This window comes from Prunus mume, linkage group LG7, assembly GCF_029339155.1.
Source record: "Prunus mume cultivar Tortuosa linkage group LG7, ASM2933915v1, whole genome shotgun sequence".
In the NCBI taxonomy this organism is placed as follows: domain Eukaryota; kingdom Viridiplantae; phylum Streptophyta; class Magnoliopsida; order Rosales; family Rosaceae; genus Prunus; species Prunus mume.
In genome coordinates, this window is record NC_142704.1 from 6,173,196 (window position 1) to 6,190,476 (window position 17,281).

The following is a 17,281-nucleotide window of genomic DNA, read 5'->3' on the forward strand; positions in this document are numbered from 1 at the left end:
GTGTGACCGCCCTACCCAAGAATTTTTGCAAAATGACGTAAAGAAATGGAAATTTGAACTTCCATTGAACCGAAAGTTAAGAGAACAAGTAAAGTAACTTGAAATGTAAACCAGAACTATACATAAAAACCGTTAAGTTGAGCCTTCATCAACTTGATGTGAATGGAGTTCTAGTTCACCAAACAGACAGGGTTGAATTCTCAAGAGATTTTGGCTTCCTGATTCTCATGCGGTTCCTTTCATTCTTAGATTTTCAAAGAAAGCCAGATAACATGATGATTCTTCGCATCAAAGCATATGAAAAAGATGTTGCAACTGGATTTTGGAATAATTACGACTGTATATGGAGTTGCTATTGTCCTCTTGAAGACTGAAGAGGCCACGGCCAACCCTAGAAAAGAAGTGGACCTGGGAAGAGAAATCTGCCTGGGACTTGTGCACCAGGAAGAACAAGAATCTGTAAGCCTACTAATCTTCAATGGTTGTCAGTCAGCTTACTCCTCCTAGCCACAGCAGAAAAGCTGGGTTGAAATGAAATTTCCTCCAAAATTCAAAAACATACAAAAGCAAGAGGCTCATATTTTATCTGCGCCGAATAAGATTAGACTGCAAATAAATAGAAGAAGAGAAGAACCATGAATGCTTCACGTAAAACTTTGTATTACAGATCAATTGTTATTGTACAGGGGATTTGCATAAGAATGTTTCACCTTATATTGATATTGAGATATGAACAGATATACTTACCTAGTCACATTAATGGAAACTGGCATACATCAGCTGCAGCCAATCCTCTTGTTTAGCGAAGGGCCATACAAATCTTGTAGAGTGTTTCACCATAAAACTTTGGTGTGGTTTTGCTTTTCTCCAAGTTCCCAACTTAGACAGTGTGCCCTGAGACGAAACAACTATCTGATAAACTTTCTGAAAGTTTGAAGGGAATGCCAGAATATGATGAGCTGAAGATAGGTCTTCGTGCCACAACTCCATTAATAGGATTATCACTGTGAGTTATCAGTTCTCACGTAGCGCTTTTTCTTGTTCTTCCAGAATTCATCTTTCTTTCCCTTCTTCTTAATTTTCAACAACCCCATTTTGCTATTAATTATACCGAGTATAGCACTCCTGTCCTTCTTGTTCTTTCTTGCAGCTTTTACATCCAAAATTGCCCTAAGCTTCTCATAAGACCTGGCATCTGGCATTTGTCCACTTTTTACCATTTGCTTATGGTAGAAAAATGCTCTTTTGAAATCCCGAACACGGACATAGGCATAGATCATGGTCGAGTATGTTACAGAATCTGGTTTTAAATTGAGAGCTGCCATCTCTTTCAACAGCTGCGGCAACTTTGAGTGTTGCCCTCCCCGTGCATATGCATTCATCAGCATATTATATGTCATCACTGTTGGCTGCAAACCTATATTCCCAAATTCAGAAATCACATCTCTTGCTTCAGTATAGTGACCTTGTTTAGCAAATCCATCAAGAAGAGTGTTGAATGTCACCTTAGTCCCTTCAATCTTCTCTTTGATCATCAATTTCCATATTTTCATTAACATCTGTGCGTCCCCAGCACGCCTAAATGCATCCAGTAAAGCAGTATACGTTTCTATGGAGGGCTTTAAGCCTTCTTTTTGCATGTTCTCAAATGCAATGTAAGCTTTCTCATGCCAGCCACTGACTGAAAATGCATGAATGAGAGCTGTATAAGAATGTGAAGTTGGACTTATACCAGCTTTCTTCATCCTCAAAAATGCATCTGCAGCCATGTCACTCATCTTCTTCTGCCTCCCATACGCACTGATAAGACATGTATAGGATTTGACATTTGGCTCCAATCCCATATCCTGCATTTCTACCAGCAGCTTCTCAACAATCTCAGTCTGCATTTTTCTGCTGTATGCACTCATTAAAATATTGAAGGTGGCTGCTGTTGGTTTGATGCCTCTTGATTTCATCTCAGCAAAGAGACCTTCAGCTTCTTCAACTTGGTTGGAATTACAAAAAGCATCCATTAAAGTATTATAAACAATGGCATTTGATGAGACCCCTTTCTTTTCCATTTCTACTTGAATGATAAGGGCTTCACTTTTCAGCCCCTCATCACAGAATGATTTTATAAGAGCACCCAAAACTTCTTGACTCCATTTGACGCCTTTCCTATTCATTCTCTCAAAGAACTGCCATGAATCTTTTGCACTACGGCCAACTTTTCTCATGACAGTAATCATAATTGAACATGTCACATGATCCGGAAGGGTATTATTTGCTTCCATTGCCTCATATACCTCCCAAGCATCATCATACCTGAAATAATTTGGCAGGTATTAGCAATGAATTCTAGCAAGTTGCGTTATAATCTGAAATCATTGCCCATTCGAGTTGCACACCAATAGCCATAGCTTTGCCAAATTTTTTTTTTTTCAACTAATAATTAAACCAGCTATATTAAGAAGATAGTATAATTCAAGTTTGCCTTGAGTCTACAGAAACATGCACAGAACAGAAAGCTGATTATCCAAACTGCCAGTAACTCATTATGTAATTTATACAACATACTTTTCTGCATGAAAATATTATATGTTAGTTAACTTATGACTTAATGTCAATCATTTTTGTTGATCCTCATACTCTTCCTATGAACAAACTTACTGATAAGCCTACAATTCCTAATATCACTAGAAATTGACCACAAACAACTATAGAGCAAACTAAAAAAAATTACCAAGCATATCATACCTCTTAGAGCACATTAAGCCAGAAATTGCAGCATTATAAACATGAACATCCCTGAACTCATTCTTAGCTGGTAAATTCCTAAACAAAATCATCAACTTATCGCCCATTCCAGCTCTCCCCAACATAGGAAACAAAACTGAACACGCCCTAGGAGTAACTAGAGAAGTTTCCTGCAAACCCATCCACTCATAGAAATACAAGCAACCCATTAAAAGGCCCTCCTTGCCCATCAACTCCAACACTTTCACAGACTCTTTCTCACCAACCCTTCCTTCAAAACCTCCCAATACCTCTCCCAATGTCAAGTTTTGAGGCAGCGTCCTTGCTTTTTGCAAAATTTCTTCTACAATTTCCTCGGACAACGCCCTTGAATCAAAATTCAATTGTCTGGCTTGTTCCTTTTGTTGTTCAAGCACTCCTTCGATGCCAGAGTCAGTTTCTGATTCGTCTACGAGTTGGGTATCGTCAGCTAAACGCCAAGAAGAGCGACGGTTCTTTTGAAGAGAGAGCTTGCCTTCACGTTGAGGGTCCTGGGTTGAACTGCGAGACTTGAAGAATCTGAGAATTGGATCATCTGGGTCCTCCTCTTCTTCTTCTTCTTCTTCTTCTTCTTCTTCAAGTTCTTGCAGGTCTTCTGGTTCTTCTTCTTCTTCGTCGTCGTCGTCCTGGAGAAAGGGAAGGAAAATGGGGTTTGAGGAGTGAGAAGTGGGAGTGGGAGGGGGAGTGGAGGAGGAGGAAGCTGCGTGCAGAGAGAAAAGTCTGAGGTTTTTGGAGAACACAAAGAGGCAAGGCTTTGAGAAGGGAGAGTTTGGAGAGTGATTGTGAAGGAAGGGAAATGGTGGAGGAAGAGTGAGGTGTTGGCTTATGAGAGCCATGGTTTGGCTTTTTGGATAGGTTGCTGCTGGTACTAGCAAGCAAAGCACTACCTCCTGGGAAATGTGCTGTTCGACAATATTGACGGGGAAGACGGACAGGCCCTAAACGGTGCGTTTTCTGGTTTGGGTTATGGCAGAAGAAGATGTTGGGCTAGCAAGTTAGAAATCCCAGTTTTGCATAACGTGTAATTGGACTTTGGAGAATGATATGACACCCAAGGATATTCTTTGGACACCCGCGCCTCATTTTTACCCAAAGTTTCACTTCTTCTACTCTTGAACACCCAAAGCCCTACTCCTTTTCTTTCCCTTCCTGCCAACCCGTCCGCCATTCCCGAATATTCCCTAGAGCATTTATCCATGCATATGAAGTTCTAAGTATGATTTCCACCACCTCCAATATCCTTTTTTTAAGGTTAAATTCTCCAATATCGTTTGTGTTTAAATAAACTACAAGAGAAAAAATTGGGTGGGTGTCCAGTTCACACTAGGATTCTGTTTCCTCTTTACAATAGGATAGATCGCTTTTGTCCTGTAGCTCAAACCGGGTGAAAAAAACTATTTATAAAAAGGGAGCCCTACCCCATCAGCTAACAATTACGATCAAATTTCTTCAATGGAATCGAATCAGCCATCACGATCAAATCTGAAACGCAAGGTGATCTCCGAAGAGTCCGATTCCGATTCCGATTCCGGCAAACCCACAGCGGAAAAGAGGCTTAGGTTTCCAAAGGGGAAGAAGGCGAGGCTGGGAGATGAGGCGGTAAATATACGCAGAGCTGAGGACGACGACGAGATTGGGATTGGGATTGGGTTGGCGGACCCTCATTCTGCCGCCAAAGAGCGAGAGAAGCGACGGAGCCAGAGAAATCACGACAGGTTTGGGGAGGATGGGATTGGCGAAGATGTGTCCAAGGCGGAAGTTTCATACGAAGGATTGGACTCTGAGAACTTGATGGAGGATGGGATTCCAATAGAGCCTTTCAACTTGGATAAGGAGAGGGAAGAGGGTTATTTTGATGCGGATGGGAATTTTGTTGAATATGCCCCCAATGAGAAGAACCAGGTCAAGGATGCTTGGCTTGATAGTGTTGAAGCTGGTGAGACAAAATTATATGCTCGGAAAACAGAAGATGAAGATGGTGATGGTGAAGATTTACCTTTGTCGGATGGTGATGATATTGGGAAGATTAAACGGCGCATTGCTAATGTGCTGGGGATGGAGAGACTGTTTTGCAGGCTTTGAGGAGGTTGAAGGGAGCTTCTTCTTCTGCAAGGAACAAGAAGGAGAAGATGCCCGCTGAGACAAAGCGGGTTTTCGATCAGTTGACAGAGGATGCTGTGACCCTGATGGACAAGTATGGGGAGTACAATGTGAATCATGAGAAGAGGGAGATTTTTGAGCGTGAGGCTCAAGGGTACGAGAGTTTAGCTAGGGCAAGAAGCCAAGGCGCGGCATTGGGTACAAATAATGGTGCTGAATCTGCTGGAGATGAATATGATATGTTTGGTGAAGATGATGAAGATGCAACTGCTCAAGCATCGAATTCGGATGGGGTTGGTCCGTCGCAATTGGAGAATGATTATTTGTTTGATGAGTCTTCTGGGTACTATTATAGCAGCAGTTTGGGGTATTATTATGATCCATCTACTGGACTCTATTGCTCTGCTGCTTCTGGGCTATGGTACTCGTTCAATGAGGAGACTGGAGCATATGATGAAATCACTCACCATGGCCAGGCTGCTGCTGCTGCTGATGCTGAGACCGGTGCAAATTGAAAATTTATGGTTTAGAATTTAGATTCATATTGATGTCTACCTTTTTTTTACCTTAACAAAACAGAAAAGATGTTAGAAACTTCTGAAACTGAAAGGCCAAATATTGAAAAGGTCAAGAACTCTCAAATTATATAATCTAGTTGTAATTCACTGTATTCAAATTACAGAATGGGATTTTTTTATATATAAATATTGTTGAGAACAAATGCCTAACATAGATAATGGCTTTCCTTTAATACAAATTTATAAATAAACCCAATCCTAAATCTCAAGAATCTAAATCTACCTTTCATAGCACGTAACTTCCTAGAAAACTGCCTTCTCCATCTTGTATAGATTGGATGGTTTTTGTATAGATCAAACCATGTCAGGCCTCTGTGGAAGCAGAAGATTATAGAACTTATCATGCAAAAAGAAACTCTTTCCCTTGATATCAACAGCCTTTTTCCACCCACACCATCCGCCGTTTACAATTTTCTTGTGTTCGTCGTTACCAGTATAGTGAGGATCGAGTATTAGAAACGCACAATCTCCACTTGCTTCATTGTAATCAATTCCCAAGAGGGTATATGCAAGAACACCACCACCTGCATCCACGTATTAAGTTATAAGAGAAGATTTCTTCTCTTTTATTGTTCTTTAATTGTTTCTGCAAAATTTCCATCCTATCTTTTAACCAAGAGAAGCGTCAAATATGCTAACCTATCATAATAGGTGTTCCTTGATTGTCAAAGTGCAAGGCCAGCTCTCGACATTTTTCTGGAAGCTCAGCTCCAGATCTAACATTTATGACTTTGCAACTAACCTGTTCAATACAAAAACCAATCAGGTTAAACCCCAAAGCATCTTATTTGAGAAATTACCTGTAAACCACGTTGATGATACTTACACCCAAAAGCTTGTCCAGAACAAAGCTCAATTCAATGGCACCAATCCATTCGCGTGAACCAATGAAAGAAGGATCTTTATCACCAATCTCTACAAGTGTCTGCTGTATTTCCCTGATATCACTTGGCTTGTCAGATCAAAACATATGACACTGATAATTAGCGCCAAATAGAAAGAAAAGAGGAAAGACATTAAATGATGTTGAAAGGTCAAAACGAAACAAGGGCCTTATTTATGGTGCGAATTTCTTTTCAGATTAACAGAGTAACAGCATTGGAATAACTTCAACTAACATATATATAAAAACCCAACTTTAAATACAGTGGTCAGTAGCTCATGAGTCATGACGACTTCAACTATTTCTAAAATGTGGGATGAGCAACTAACTACCAAGAAGGGCTTCAAAAAGAATTAAATAGCAGAGCAAATGCTATACTGGGGCACATTTCATACCTATGCGATGGAACTTCTACGGATGTATAATGTTGGAGTCTGAACCATGAAATTATAGTTTGTAGAGAACGATAAGCACAACCCCACCCCTAGCAAGGAAACAGAACAACACTTAATAGACATATTTAATAGAATTAATTGCGAAAATTCAACCTAAGCAAAGTTGAACATGTATTCTCAACAGGATATTATAACTACTAGGTATGGGAGATTGTGAAAATTACTGAATCATTAAATGCTTCTTGTAGATAATGGTAGTATTCATACGAGCCTTGCACCATAGACACACTGCCCCCTGAAACTGCATAAAGACACAATGGTTCCAAATAAAATTCCACTAATCAGAAGCAGGGAAAGGGAATATACAAAGAAACAAGACCAGCCACCAACCCCCACTGCTTGGAATCCCAAGGTGTACATCCTTGAGCAAAGTAGAACCTGATATTACCACAGAAATGTATCAAAATAGTGACTACTCCAAAAGAAAAACGAAAAGAAAAGAAAAAGTACAACTTTTCTTTCTGGAGAGGGGATATGGGGGGGAATAAAAGCCTTGCAACTGACAAACGGAGTTGCCTATCTAAGGAAAATGGTTACCCTTCCGTGTCGGGTCACTCCTTATGCCATCCCTCGTAGAGAAATCCAGAGCATTGGCAATTCTTAAAAGAGGCCGATCGAAAGGTAAACCCAGTCTTAAGTGTAAAGATTTCCTCACTTCAACTGCAGAAAGCAAAGACAAGATTAAGAAAAGTAATCCAACATTCAAATTCCAAAAGAACCTTGTACAAGCTCCCTCTCTAAAAACCTGCATCTAAAAACATAATACACCCTTTTCCACATTCACAAGCACTGAACCAAACGCTACATTTTTATCATGCAAGAAATGAAAGGATTTATTCTACATCTTGACGATAAAAAAGAACAACCTCTAAACTTCCAGCTAGGAGCCACTTGAAATTATTCTACCCTAAATAGATTGTTCCCTGGAAGAGGAAAAGTTCAACATCACCACTGCCTACCTTGCTTCATTTCTGTTTCCCCATAGTTGAGTTCATAGACAACAATAATTGGATGCAGAACACCAGGAGGGCTAAAGTGATAGGTATGTAGCTGGCAATGCAATAAACCAAATAGTTGCATTCAGAATTTAAATAAAAATAATGGAATGAAAATACTATGAGAACAATATTCGGACTTACCACAACCATGTCAAAAGAGGGAAGTTAGGTCTGGTTGTTCTGATACTCATTAATATACTAGCTTCTTTATATAACATTTCTATGAATAAGCATCAGATATTCTGGGAATTCCTTGATAGAGCTTAAGGTTTTCTAGCGTGCCCACATATTTGCTAGTCCATAATTAGGTGAATGAATGTGAGCACAAGCACACTGTGAAAGGTAGTCTATATTTGAAATAAGAAGAGAAAATTGTATAGTGGAATGAGGTTAATGCCAATAAGACTCGTTCTTTTGATTATAAAAAAGGAAGGAGAGAAAAACGGTTTCTTAGAAAAAGAATTTTTGGTAAACCCAAAGCCTGAATTGTGAAGCGTTAAGGATTCACCAACCAACAATTGGCCTTTGACCAGAAGATGTCCTTATGTATCCCAATAGCAGGCAGCATGCACATGGAAAGAGATAGTGAAACAGAAAAGATTCACGTGTACAAGAGATAATCTTGTTTTTTCTGAATTTTAGGGTTCAATTAGTAGTCATGTCATATAATACAAGAAATGGTTTGCCTTACCTGAGGATGTTGCGCTAACAGGTTCGGCAGGATTGTATTTCCCACTAAATTAAACTGATCAACCAACCCTGGGATAATTAACTTTGAAACTGCATGCCTCAGTGGGAGACCCTTGACTGCATAGCAGAGCACTTCTAGCTTATAATCTACCACCAAAACTCTGGCTTCTTCCAAAGCTGAAACCACTTGTTTTAGATTCCATTACAAAGCTTCATACTCGAAAATAAATATGATTATGTGATTAAAATTCAAAGCAATACCTGGAAAATATTCTGCAATAGGTGCAGTAGACTTTTCAGAGTTAACTGACCTATTCAGCAGAACACTCACTTGGATTCTATCTGCATGCTAAGCAGGAAAGGTATTCAAAAATTGAATTCCAATATCCATTGTTATTGCTGAAAGAAAATAAAAACAAACTACCCAAATAGTTGCGTTCCAAGATCCAACATAAGCAAACTAACGCCCCCATTAATCTCTTACACTTTTTCTTACCTCAGCAGAATATACTGGTGGGCCTTTTTTACTTTCCAGACAGAAGTGCGAACATGATAAAGAATCTGCATCAGAATTTTGAGCTCTTTCATCCAAAAGTTTGACATTTGAGAGATCTGTGTCAAAATCCAAATCTACACCACGAAGGATGACAGGTTGAGGTACTTCAGCAGAATTTTTTCTTAATGCTTCTACCATGTATGCAACCTTTGGATCTTTGAACTTGGCAACAACTGCTTCAGTTGCACGCCGAAATATCTTTTCCAAATCTAATACAACAACACACGAGAAGTGAACATTCAAATCAATTCCGATGAACCACATGGAGTGAATAGTAGCTTAAGTTTGTCAAATTGCAAGTATGAAATTAGAAATGAATGAGAAGGTCTGAGGGCAAAACTGAAAGGTGAACATGAACCATTCTGGCTCATAGTTTCATTAACTGACACTCAACAAAGCTTTATTCTTTAAAGGGGTCAATTAAACAAATAAAATTATTAATGCCAGATACTTTAAATTTTTGTAGCAAAAACCTCAATAATGTATACACTCATAAGTGTAGTAATTCTAATAACTCCGTGAACCTAAATTTCTAGACATACATCAAGGTTACTTCAGTAAACATACTATGCACAAATTTTATTGAGTAAAAGCTCCTGAACTTAACTTCCCACTTCTGCTCTGAACAATCAGTAGCTCATCTAGAACTAGAAGCCAACCAATTCACAGAAGAAACATAACAAACTACAAAGCATGAACTGCTCAATCAAATTTCTGAATGCAAATTACGCAGTTCTAAAAAAATGCACCACTGAAACAACTTACCAGACGGCTTGTTTACTGGATAATAGATCGGCAACTTAAGCGGAAGCTCACATCGGAGCAGACAACCCCTCTCCCAAATATACTTCTCAGGATCATCTTCATACAACACGTTAACACATTCAAAGCTCTTAGAACTCTCGGATTTCGACACGAAAAACTTTATGTCTCCACCGTTCAAATCCGCAACAGCTCCAATTACTTGTTGACTATCCATTTTTTCTCTTTCACCGCAGAAAAGCTTTCGCAACCTTCGAGCCGCAGCAATAGCCTCGTCGGCGTTCTTTTCAGCATCGGAATTTGCAAATATCAATGCTCCGATCACCTCAAATCCTTTCAACAGTAACGTTCGAAGCTCTTCTGCTCAGGTAACGGAAACTAATCAGAGTTTGAAATTATGTTCGAGAAAAAAGCGCAATTATTGAATTTCTGTAATTTTTTCCTCAGGAAACAAACTGAATTCGGTACCTGATTCTCTGTGGTAGTCTGGAGAGGTGGCATCGGTGTGGATGCATCTGATCGTGGAGACGACGTTAAGTGGCGGGAAGAATGGGGATCCGATCAGCCATTGGAGGCCGTGTTCGTTCTTGTAGAGCACAAGCTTAGAGCAGAGAACTCGAACGCTTGTATTCTCGTACACGTTCTCCATTTACTACTGACTGTGAGCTTTGCCAAATGCAGAGCTGCTCGTCTTCTCGATTTCACTACCGTTTTTCGGCGGACGCCGAAATTTGATAACTGACAAACGGAGAGGGTCTGAACTCCCAAAACAAAAACGAAAAATAAAAGCAAAACGGAGAGTACTTATAAGCCATTGAGCCCGGTGATTGGTTAATAGTTGTACTTTGGGCCGTTGGGCCCTATTGATGGTTATTTTCTCATCGTTGGATCCCCTTCAGCTTTTTTTAGTCATTAAAAAAAATTAAGAATTTAGCACTCTTGATCTTGATCACACAAGGGATTGTTTGCAGTTTTCTTTATGAGATGAGGATTCAAACTTGAGGTCTCATCTGACACTAGGAAGAAAAGTATCCCTATGCCTTCGTGAGGGGGCAGGGGTACATGTCATTTATGCACATCATTTCCATACATTACTCTTTTTTTTTAGGTTAACCTTTTGGGAGTTGTTGGCACTCCAAAAAAGTCATCATATAGTTCTCCCGACTCGCTTTTCCGATGATATTTTGGGAGTGAAACAATAACAATTCCCAATTTTTTTAAACCCAAAATTGCTTTGTCGATTGTTTCATAAGCATGTTGTAGAAAACCAAATGAGAGGCGCAATACTAGATGGAAGAAAATACATTTCTTGCTATATACTATATATAAATATGAATCTGGTTCCCGAAAATATCTATAACATCAATGACAACCTCTTGCAATTGCAATATAAGACCTACAAAAGAGAAATGTCCAAGGTAGGAATTTCTTTGATGCTCCTCTCCGGCCATCATAAATTACAGCTATCTGTCAGGTACACCTTTGTAACTACTTAGCAGTTGCACAGGGAAGGAACCCAACAACCAGGGTGTGAATTTTGTCGTTGATGCCTCAGCTGCCAAGCCTGCAGCATTAACACACTTGATTTAGTCAGATATTTGTAAGTGTTAATATAATCTTTTCAAGAAATGGTCCAAAACTTCAACAAAAAATCAATTTTCTCTTTTCATTTCTTACTATCATTGTTGCTATACCTTTCCCAAGGGAAGGGTAGGGGTTCTACAACAAAGCAAACCTGAGTTTTCCTTCAATCTGCAATTAAGACAACAAGAATCTTAAAACAAAAATTTAGGGCACCAACAAACAGAAAGAAGACCACAGCAAAACTTACGCATCCTCATGTCTTTATAGCTGTCAATGTTGCTACAAGAGCCACTGCAGAAGACATATGAATCATTTCCCACTAGACATGTTTCAAAAGATGTCCTGCTTGGCGCAAACTTGTTATGTAGTTTAGTGCAAAATGTCATCTGGGAAGCATCTGATGAACGCAACTTCTTCTGAAGCCTCATAGTCCTAGGGAAACAGTTTGGTTGATGTTCGGGTTCTTCAGACGATAAAACCTGGCTTTCATGGTTGCTCTCCTCTTCCTTTGAAGAATCAACCATTAACCCGGGTGCCTTTGATGTATCATCTTCAAATGATCTACGGGATGAGGCAGTCCTTGTGCTGAGTATATTTCCTTCACTATTTCTCAAGGTACTTACAACCACCATTCTGTCACGGCAGTTATGAGGCATTTGATAGGCACAATCAGAGGAACAAGGTAAAGTAGGTCTGTTACTTAATATAGGCTTTTCAGATGTGTACTCAGAATAGTCTGAATCACTTCCACGTCCAGTAGATGATTGTGACTTCTGCTGTATTCTGCGGGAACAGCTGAACAAACTAAAAGATGGCTTCTTCACTTTTGCATACTTTGAATCAGAAGCACAAGGTACAAGATTGATCCTGACCTCCACATTACAACCAAATATAGATTGAAGTGAACTTGCAATGATCTTCCATGACTTCTCAGCCTTAGATACATAATCAGGATGGCAGAATTCCAATTCAGCTATTGCTAAACCTAAAATTGAGCATTACTCTGTTAGTGCCATAAGCATAAGAAAACTCATTTCTTATAAGAGCTGATGTTTATGATTTTAAACCGAAGTCAGCTAAAACAGTTCGCATGTATGGAAATGTGATCTAACAAGTGCAAGCTAAGAATATAAAGTTGCTGATACATATCTTCTTGAAATGTCTCCCCTGGTTTTCATATATGTTCAAATGTGATTTCACCATAGAATTAATGATGAAATTCTAGATGTATGTACCTTGGCTAACAAGCAAGGAAGATAATTTTCCTTGTTTCTTCAGAAAATTCTTGAATGAATTGGATTGGCATGAATCTGTAGCTCTCTTCCATATGGATTCCAACTTTCCATCACTATCCTTCTGCATTCCCAACTTGTCCGGTATATCGACATTGCATGAACAAGTGACAAGGTTCTTGAAGCTCTCCCCTGTGGATGATGTACCACAAAACTTGATATCAAACTTTTACCAAACTAACCACTTGAACTTACAGAAAATAAAAGGCATTTCCATGAACAGAATTAAAATAGAAGCTATTCATCACAATCGGAATCAGCTAATGTAATTATTCTCACCTCTGTCTTGCGTACTTCTCAAACACAACTTTGTATCATTACCATCCAAGGAAGAAGACTCCACAGAGCTTAGCTGCAGCAGAGCTGCAGTAAGCCATGTCATTTGATTTTTGGACACCCTTAATTGCTTCTCAGTTTCAGAGAATATTTTCAAAGCATGACTCAGTTTCTGCAAGTCCACCTCAGCTGTGACAGAGGAAATCGAAAGAATACCACCATAGTATAAGTGTATAACCATAAGATGACAGTAATTAACTGCAGTAAACATAATGCAGGAACCACGACAACCAGCCAACATATTTTCAAACCAAATTCTTCAAGGTACATCGAAGGAACAATAAGCATATTATAATATTTAGGGAGATTCACTATAATACCCAATATAGGAGCCCAAATTATAAAAAAAACCTTATATGAAATGGACTTTAGAAACACACCCAAAGCCCATTTACAACATAACAAAAAGGCTTTTAACTTCTTTTAAATAACAAAACTGCCATTGATATCTTAAAACAAACCCAACCCAAAAACCTCATTAAAAAGCCCAAAATACTAAATGGGGCATCAAAGTAATTTAATAATTAAAATTAAATTCAAAAGGGCCAGCTGTCATTTTTTGGGTATGTTTATAGAAATTAAATGGTGTAGGGTTTATTTATAGTTTTAGTGCTAAGAATGGGTATATGACTAAATATCTCTAATATTAACTTATGAGGGCAACGCATGAGCAACTTATATAAGATGACCTCTTGAAACAAGAATATAATTTGAAGCAGAGAAGACAGAGTGGTAAAACCAAGTACAGTTTAAATGTATAAAAACCATTAGTGGAGTACTTGAAAAATCATTAATAATTAATTTCGTTTACAGTAGTAAGTTATGACCAAAATCAAACAAAATTTAGGGTCTAAGACAGCATGCTCAAAGAACTTCATTTCCTGTAGAAAATTCTGAAGGGATCTTCAGGAAGCATGCGACCATATTTAACTACTTACATGTATGCCTGCTAGAGAACCTTTTCTGGACTTCAGAAGCACCATCCTGACATTTACCAGCAAGAATATCCATAACAAGATTTGCCAGCTGCGATATGAGTTGCATGGGATCAACCCGGGATCTCATCAACTCCCTGGCCCTTATTACTGTACTAGATGTGTCAGATGATAATGCCAGATCAAGCAAACCAAGTAATTCATCATCGGAGACAACTCCAATCTGCAAAACAATATAAGGGAATTTTTTTTGTAAATACTGGATAAATAGACTGCGCTATATATAAAAGTAATAAGTATGAATAAAAATAAACTTCCAAGGACTCACAAATTCGTATGCCTGGGCCATTGTGATTTTTTTACCAAGCAAACTTAGCTGATCAAGCATCATCTCTGCATCCCTAAGAGAACCATTTGAATTGGAAGCAATAAAGTCTAAAGCACCTTGATCAAATTCAAGACCCTCTTCAACACAGATTTTCCTTAATTTTCTTGCAACATCAGCATCTTTAAGCTTTGGAAAGTGATATCTTTGAGACCGTGACACTGCACTTCGTGGAAGCTTATCGATGTCAGGAGTGATCATCACGAAGACAACATGTTGAGAAAGGTTATCTATGCTATTCAAAACAGTCGCCCATGTTTCCCCACGCATCAAGTGGCACTCATCAATAATGAAAACCTTAAAACGTGATGAAACTGGAGGTATAGCTGCATTCTTAATAAGGGATCTAACCCTGTCTCTCCGATTGATTCTCACAGAATCTACTTCCTTAATGTCTCTACTCCTTCCAGAAAAAAAGGAAACACATTCGCAGCAGAGACCACATGGCCTATGCTCCTCATCTGAAAGGCAATTTAGTGCCGCAGCAAAAATCCTTGAGGCAGATGTCTTTCCTGTACCGCGCGGGCCATGGAACATATAGAATGAGATTATTCTTCCTCTAGAGATAGCACCCAAAAGAGACCTCGCTACTAAATTTTGTCCCACCAATTCATTAAAAAAATTTGGCCTGAATTTCTGACTCAGACTCCTAGGATTTTCTGATAGTGGGTTAGTTTTATTACCAATGTGTTTCAAGCTCCTCTGCTCATAAAGTACACTCTCATCTACATTCTTGTATAACAAAGGATATTCATCTACATCCAAAGAACGGTTAGTTTCTCTGAATCTAGGGGTTCTTGACCAGCAGCAGCTGACCTCACAACTAGGACGATTGCAATCTACCGCTTCATTTGCAAATAAAGATGCACTATGGCTTGATATAGCATCACTAGCTGAGGGTATGGACTGCCTACTTCACTTGTAACCTCACCAACTTCCCCACACGAATTTACACGATTGTTGCACTGTGATTTTCGCTTTGATGTAATCTGATCTGCTTCTTTCTAAATGTGATGATCTGACATCTGCTTCATAATCCACATCCTCCAAAGTATTGACACGTGTCAAGACCAATCCCTTATCCATTTGATTGCTGAAGTATCTACCACTGAGTGATTTATTTCCACAAACCTCTTCCTTATCTGATTCTGAAAAATCAAATTCTTCAGCCTGTTTGCTCCTAATAGGACGACTCCCTGTTCTTCCAACCCACTCTGAATTCTCATGCAAGATCAACCTAGATTTTTCCAAACCACAATCTAGCTCAAAATCATCTAAGCAATCTCCTCTGTGTCTGTAGAAACCCAAATTCTTTGGTCTCAAAGAACGATGTTGGTCAGAGCCACCTTCTTGGAAAGTATTCATGAATCGCATAGAAATGTCATTACTCGAATTTGTTTCCCAATTTACATTCTCAAGCGGAGCAGAGAATTTGCTCATAGAATTAGTTGATGGATCCCTTAGAGACCTCACCCTCCTCAGTGCCACAAGAGTCTTAGAAATAGGAAGATCAACAGAATGCCGCCGCCCATCCATGATTTTCTCGAACAGAAAATAACAATCAAACACAAGAACTCAAAGAAACACCAAAATTTACCATGAAATTTCAAATTTCAGGACTCAAAAGGACCTGCGCATTCCCAACCTGAAAGAGGCAAGGCAGTAATACAAACATTAAAATGGACACCAGAGAAAAACCTCTTAATCAAAAACAGGTAAAGAATTGTAGTGGATTTAACTTTCCACAGAGAAACCAAAACCACAAAATGGTAGACGAAACAATTTTTTTTTAAAATTCAAAACTAATGCTTAAGTTCAGTCATTCACTGTCTGAAAGACCAATCAGTGAGCAAAAGAAGGGGGGAGAGGAGAGCAAAAAACAACGAATATACTGATTTCTCATCAAGGGCATTTCAGCATTGACATTTTAGAGAAAACAAAAATCAAAACTTGAGCATTCACAGAAGTACATAACACTGTTACAGAATAACACCATGGAATTCATAAAGAGCTCTTTCATCTTACCTCTGGATAACAAAACGAAAAACCACAAAGCCATTCCCAAGAAAAAGCATCAAACTCACCCCACATGCAGTAAACAAGCATTGCTGATTAATACATTCCACCAAAAGCTGCAAGCCCATTCCCATTAGTCAACTCAAAACCACCATCATCCAGCTCAACATCACACAGTCTACAGAGAGAGAGATAGAGAGAGAGTGAGTCAAAGAGAGAATCTACAATTCAAAAATAAACAATAAAAATATTCAAACGCAGAAAAAAAACAATGCGAAACGACAAAGATGAGAAGAAAAAAACCCAGACCTTTCGAAATAGAAATAATAAAAAACCTCTTGGAACTTGACGAGATTTTTCAAAGGGGTAGCGTATAAAGCGGAGCAGATTAAATAAAACCCTAACCCTAAAACAGAGGTCTTGGTGGTTGAGCTCCGTTGTCGTGGAGAAGCATAGGTAGGGGAAGAAGATAGAGGCGCGGTAAGTGGTAGAGTAGTAAATGTAATAAATGTGAGGGGCGGTTAGGTCTAGGCATGCCATTGCTTGTGAGCGAGGAGCCGACGTGGACAGAGACGAGAGGACACAGCTAAATTCTGAGTCAGAAATTTTCTGGTGCTTTGTTGCAGAGTTTGTGCAGAGAAAATAGTAGCGTAGGTCTGCTTGTCAGTCTCGGAGAGTGAGCTCTTCAGGGGTGTTTTGGTCATTTCAGCACTCGGCGGTCTTTCAGTTTATAGTTTACCCCGGGAAAACGATGGACTGTATGTCTCTGTTCCAAATGGATAATTCAGTTGGATGACTTGGCCACCAGGCATGAATGACACGTGTCAGAAAATTGTATACAGGTGTTGTGCTGGGCTTTGTATTTTTTCGGTGATATTGCCTTGGTCTGTTTGTTTACCGGGAAACCGGAGGAAAATGCCAAGAAAATTCAAA

General features: G+C 39.1%; 3 protein-coding genes and 1 pseudogene across 4 annotated transcripts; 1 reads left to right on the forward strand and 3 right to left on the reverse strand.

Moving 5' to 3' along the window:
- Nucleotides 1-640: 640 nt before the first annotated feature.
- EMB1006 (Pentatricopeptide repeat (PPR) superfamily protein) lies at nucleotides 641-3,752 on the reverse strand. Its single transcript, XM_008241155.2, has 2 exons — nucleotides 2,740-3,752; nucleotides 641-2,307 (listed from the first exon to the last, which is right to left on the reverse strand). Exons 1-2 carry the CDS (start codon nucleotides 3,612-3,614, stop codon nucleotides 1,002-1,004), a joined length of 2,181 nt encoding a protein of 726 aa, XP_008239377.2. The 5' UTR covers nucleotides 3,615-3,752; the 3' UTR covers nucleotides 641-1,001.
- On the reverse strand, nucleotides 2,115-10,606 carry LOC103338202 (Peptidase C78, ubiquitin fold modifier-specific peptidase 1/ 2). 2 transcript variants are annotated; one of them, XR_016122168.1, is made up of 14 exons: nucleotides 10,269-10,606; nucleotides 9,804-10,160; nucleotides 8,979-9,247; nucleotides 8,744-8,831; nucleotides 8,484-8,659; nucleotides 7,754-7,844; nucleotides 7,332-7,454; nucleotides 7,125-7,172; nucleotides 6,959-7,035; nucleotides 6,735-6,823; nucleotides 6,283-6,394; nucleotides 6,096-6,198; nucleotides 5,680-5,980; nucleotides 2,115-2,307 (listed from the first exon to the last, which is right to left on the reverse strand). XR_016122168.1 is itself a non-coding variant. In XM_089041716.1 (13 exons), the coding sequence occupies exons 1-13, from the start codon at nucleotides 10,447-10,449 to the stop codon at nucleotides 5,751-5,753; spliced, it is 1,944 nt and encodes a 647-aa protein (XP_088897842.1). In that variant the 5' UTR covers nucleotides 10,450-10,606; the 3' UTR covers nucleotides 5,497-5,750. The 2 variants fall into 2 exon arrangements, 1 of the variants encoding a protein (XP_088897842.1); XM_089041716.1 differs by lacking the exon at nucleotides 2,115-2,307 and having other exon boundaries at nucleotides 5,497-5,980.
- Nucleotides 4,088-5,599, forward strand: LOC103337984 (uncharacterized; annotated as a pseudogene).
- A 543-nt stretch (nucleotides 10,607-11,149) lies between the features above and the next one.
- Nucleotides 11,150-16,799, reverse strand: LOC103338201 (AAA-type ATPase family protein). The gene is given in 12 exon segments (XM_089041717.1): nucleotides 11,150-11,312; nucleotides 11,314-11,364; nucleotides 11,495-11,552; nucleotides 11,628-12,369; nucleotides 12,620-12,808; nucleotides 12,956-13,141; nucleotides 13,951-14,170; nucleotides 14,276-15,234; nucleotides 15,237-15,330; nucleotides 15,332-15,977; nucleotides 16,417-16,526; nucleotides 16,658-16,799. Coding segments are annotated over 10 exon segments (3,060 nt in total). The 5' UTR covers nucleotides 15,869-15,977; nucleotides 16,417-16,526; nucleotides 16,658-16,799; the 3' UTR covers nucleotides 11,150-11,288.
- Between the last annotated feature and the right edge of the window lie 482 nt (nucleotides 16,800-17,281).

Coding starts and splice junctions, on each gene's coding strand:
- EMB1006 (XM_008241155.2), bottom strand. CDS start 3,614: ATGGCTCTCATAAGCCAACACCTCACTCTTCCTCCACCATTTCCCTTC. Junction 2,308..2,739: donor GGCTTAATGTGCTCTAAGAG/GTATGATATGCT, acceptor AAATTATTTCAG/GTATGATGATGCTTGGGAGG.
- LOC103338202 (XM_089041716.1), bottom strand. CDS start 10,449: ATGGAGAACGTGTACGAGAATACAAGCGTTCGAGTTCTCTGCTCTAAG. Junction 8,832..8,978: donor CACCAGTATATTCTGCTGAG/GTAAGAAAAAGT, acceptor TTTCCTGCTTAG/CATGCAGATAGAATCCAAGT. Junction 7,455..7,753: donor GGAAACAGAAATGAAGCAAG/GTAGGCAGTGGT, acceptor TGCTTTCTGCAG/TTGAAGTGAGGAAATCTTTA.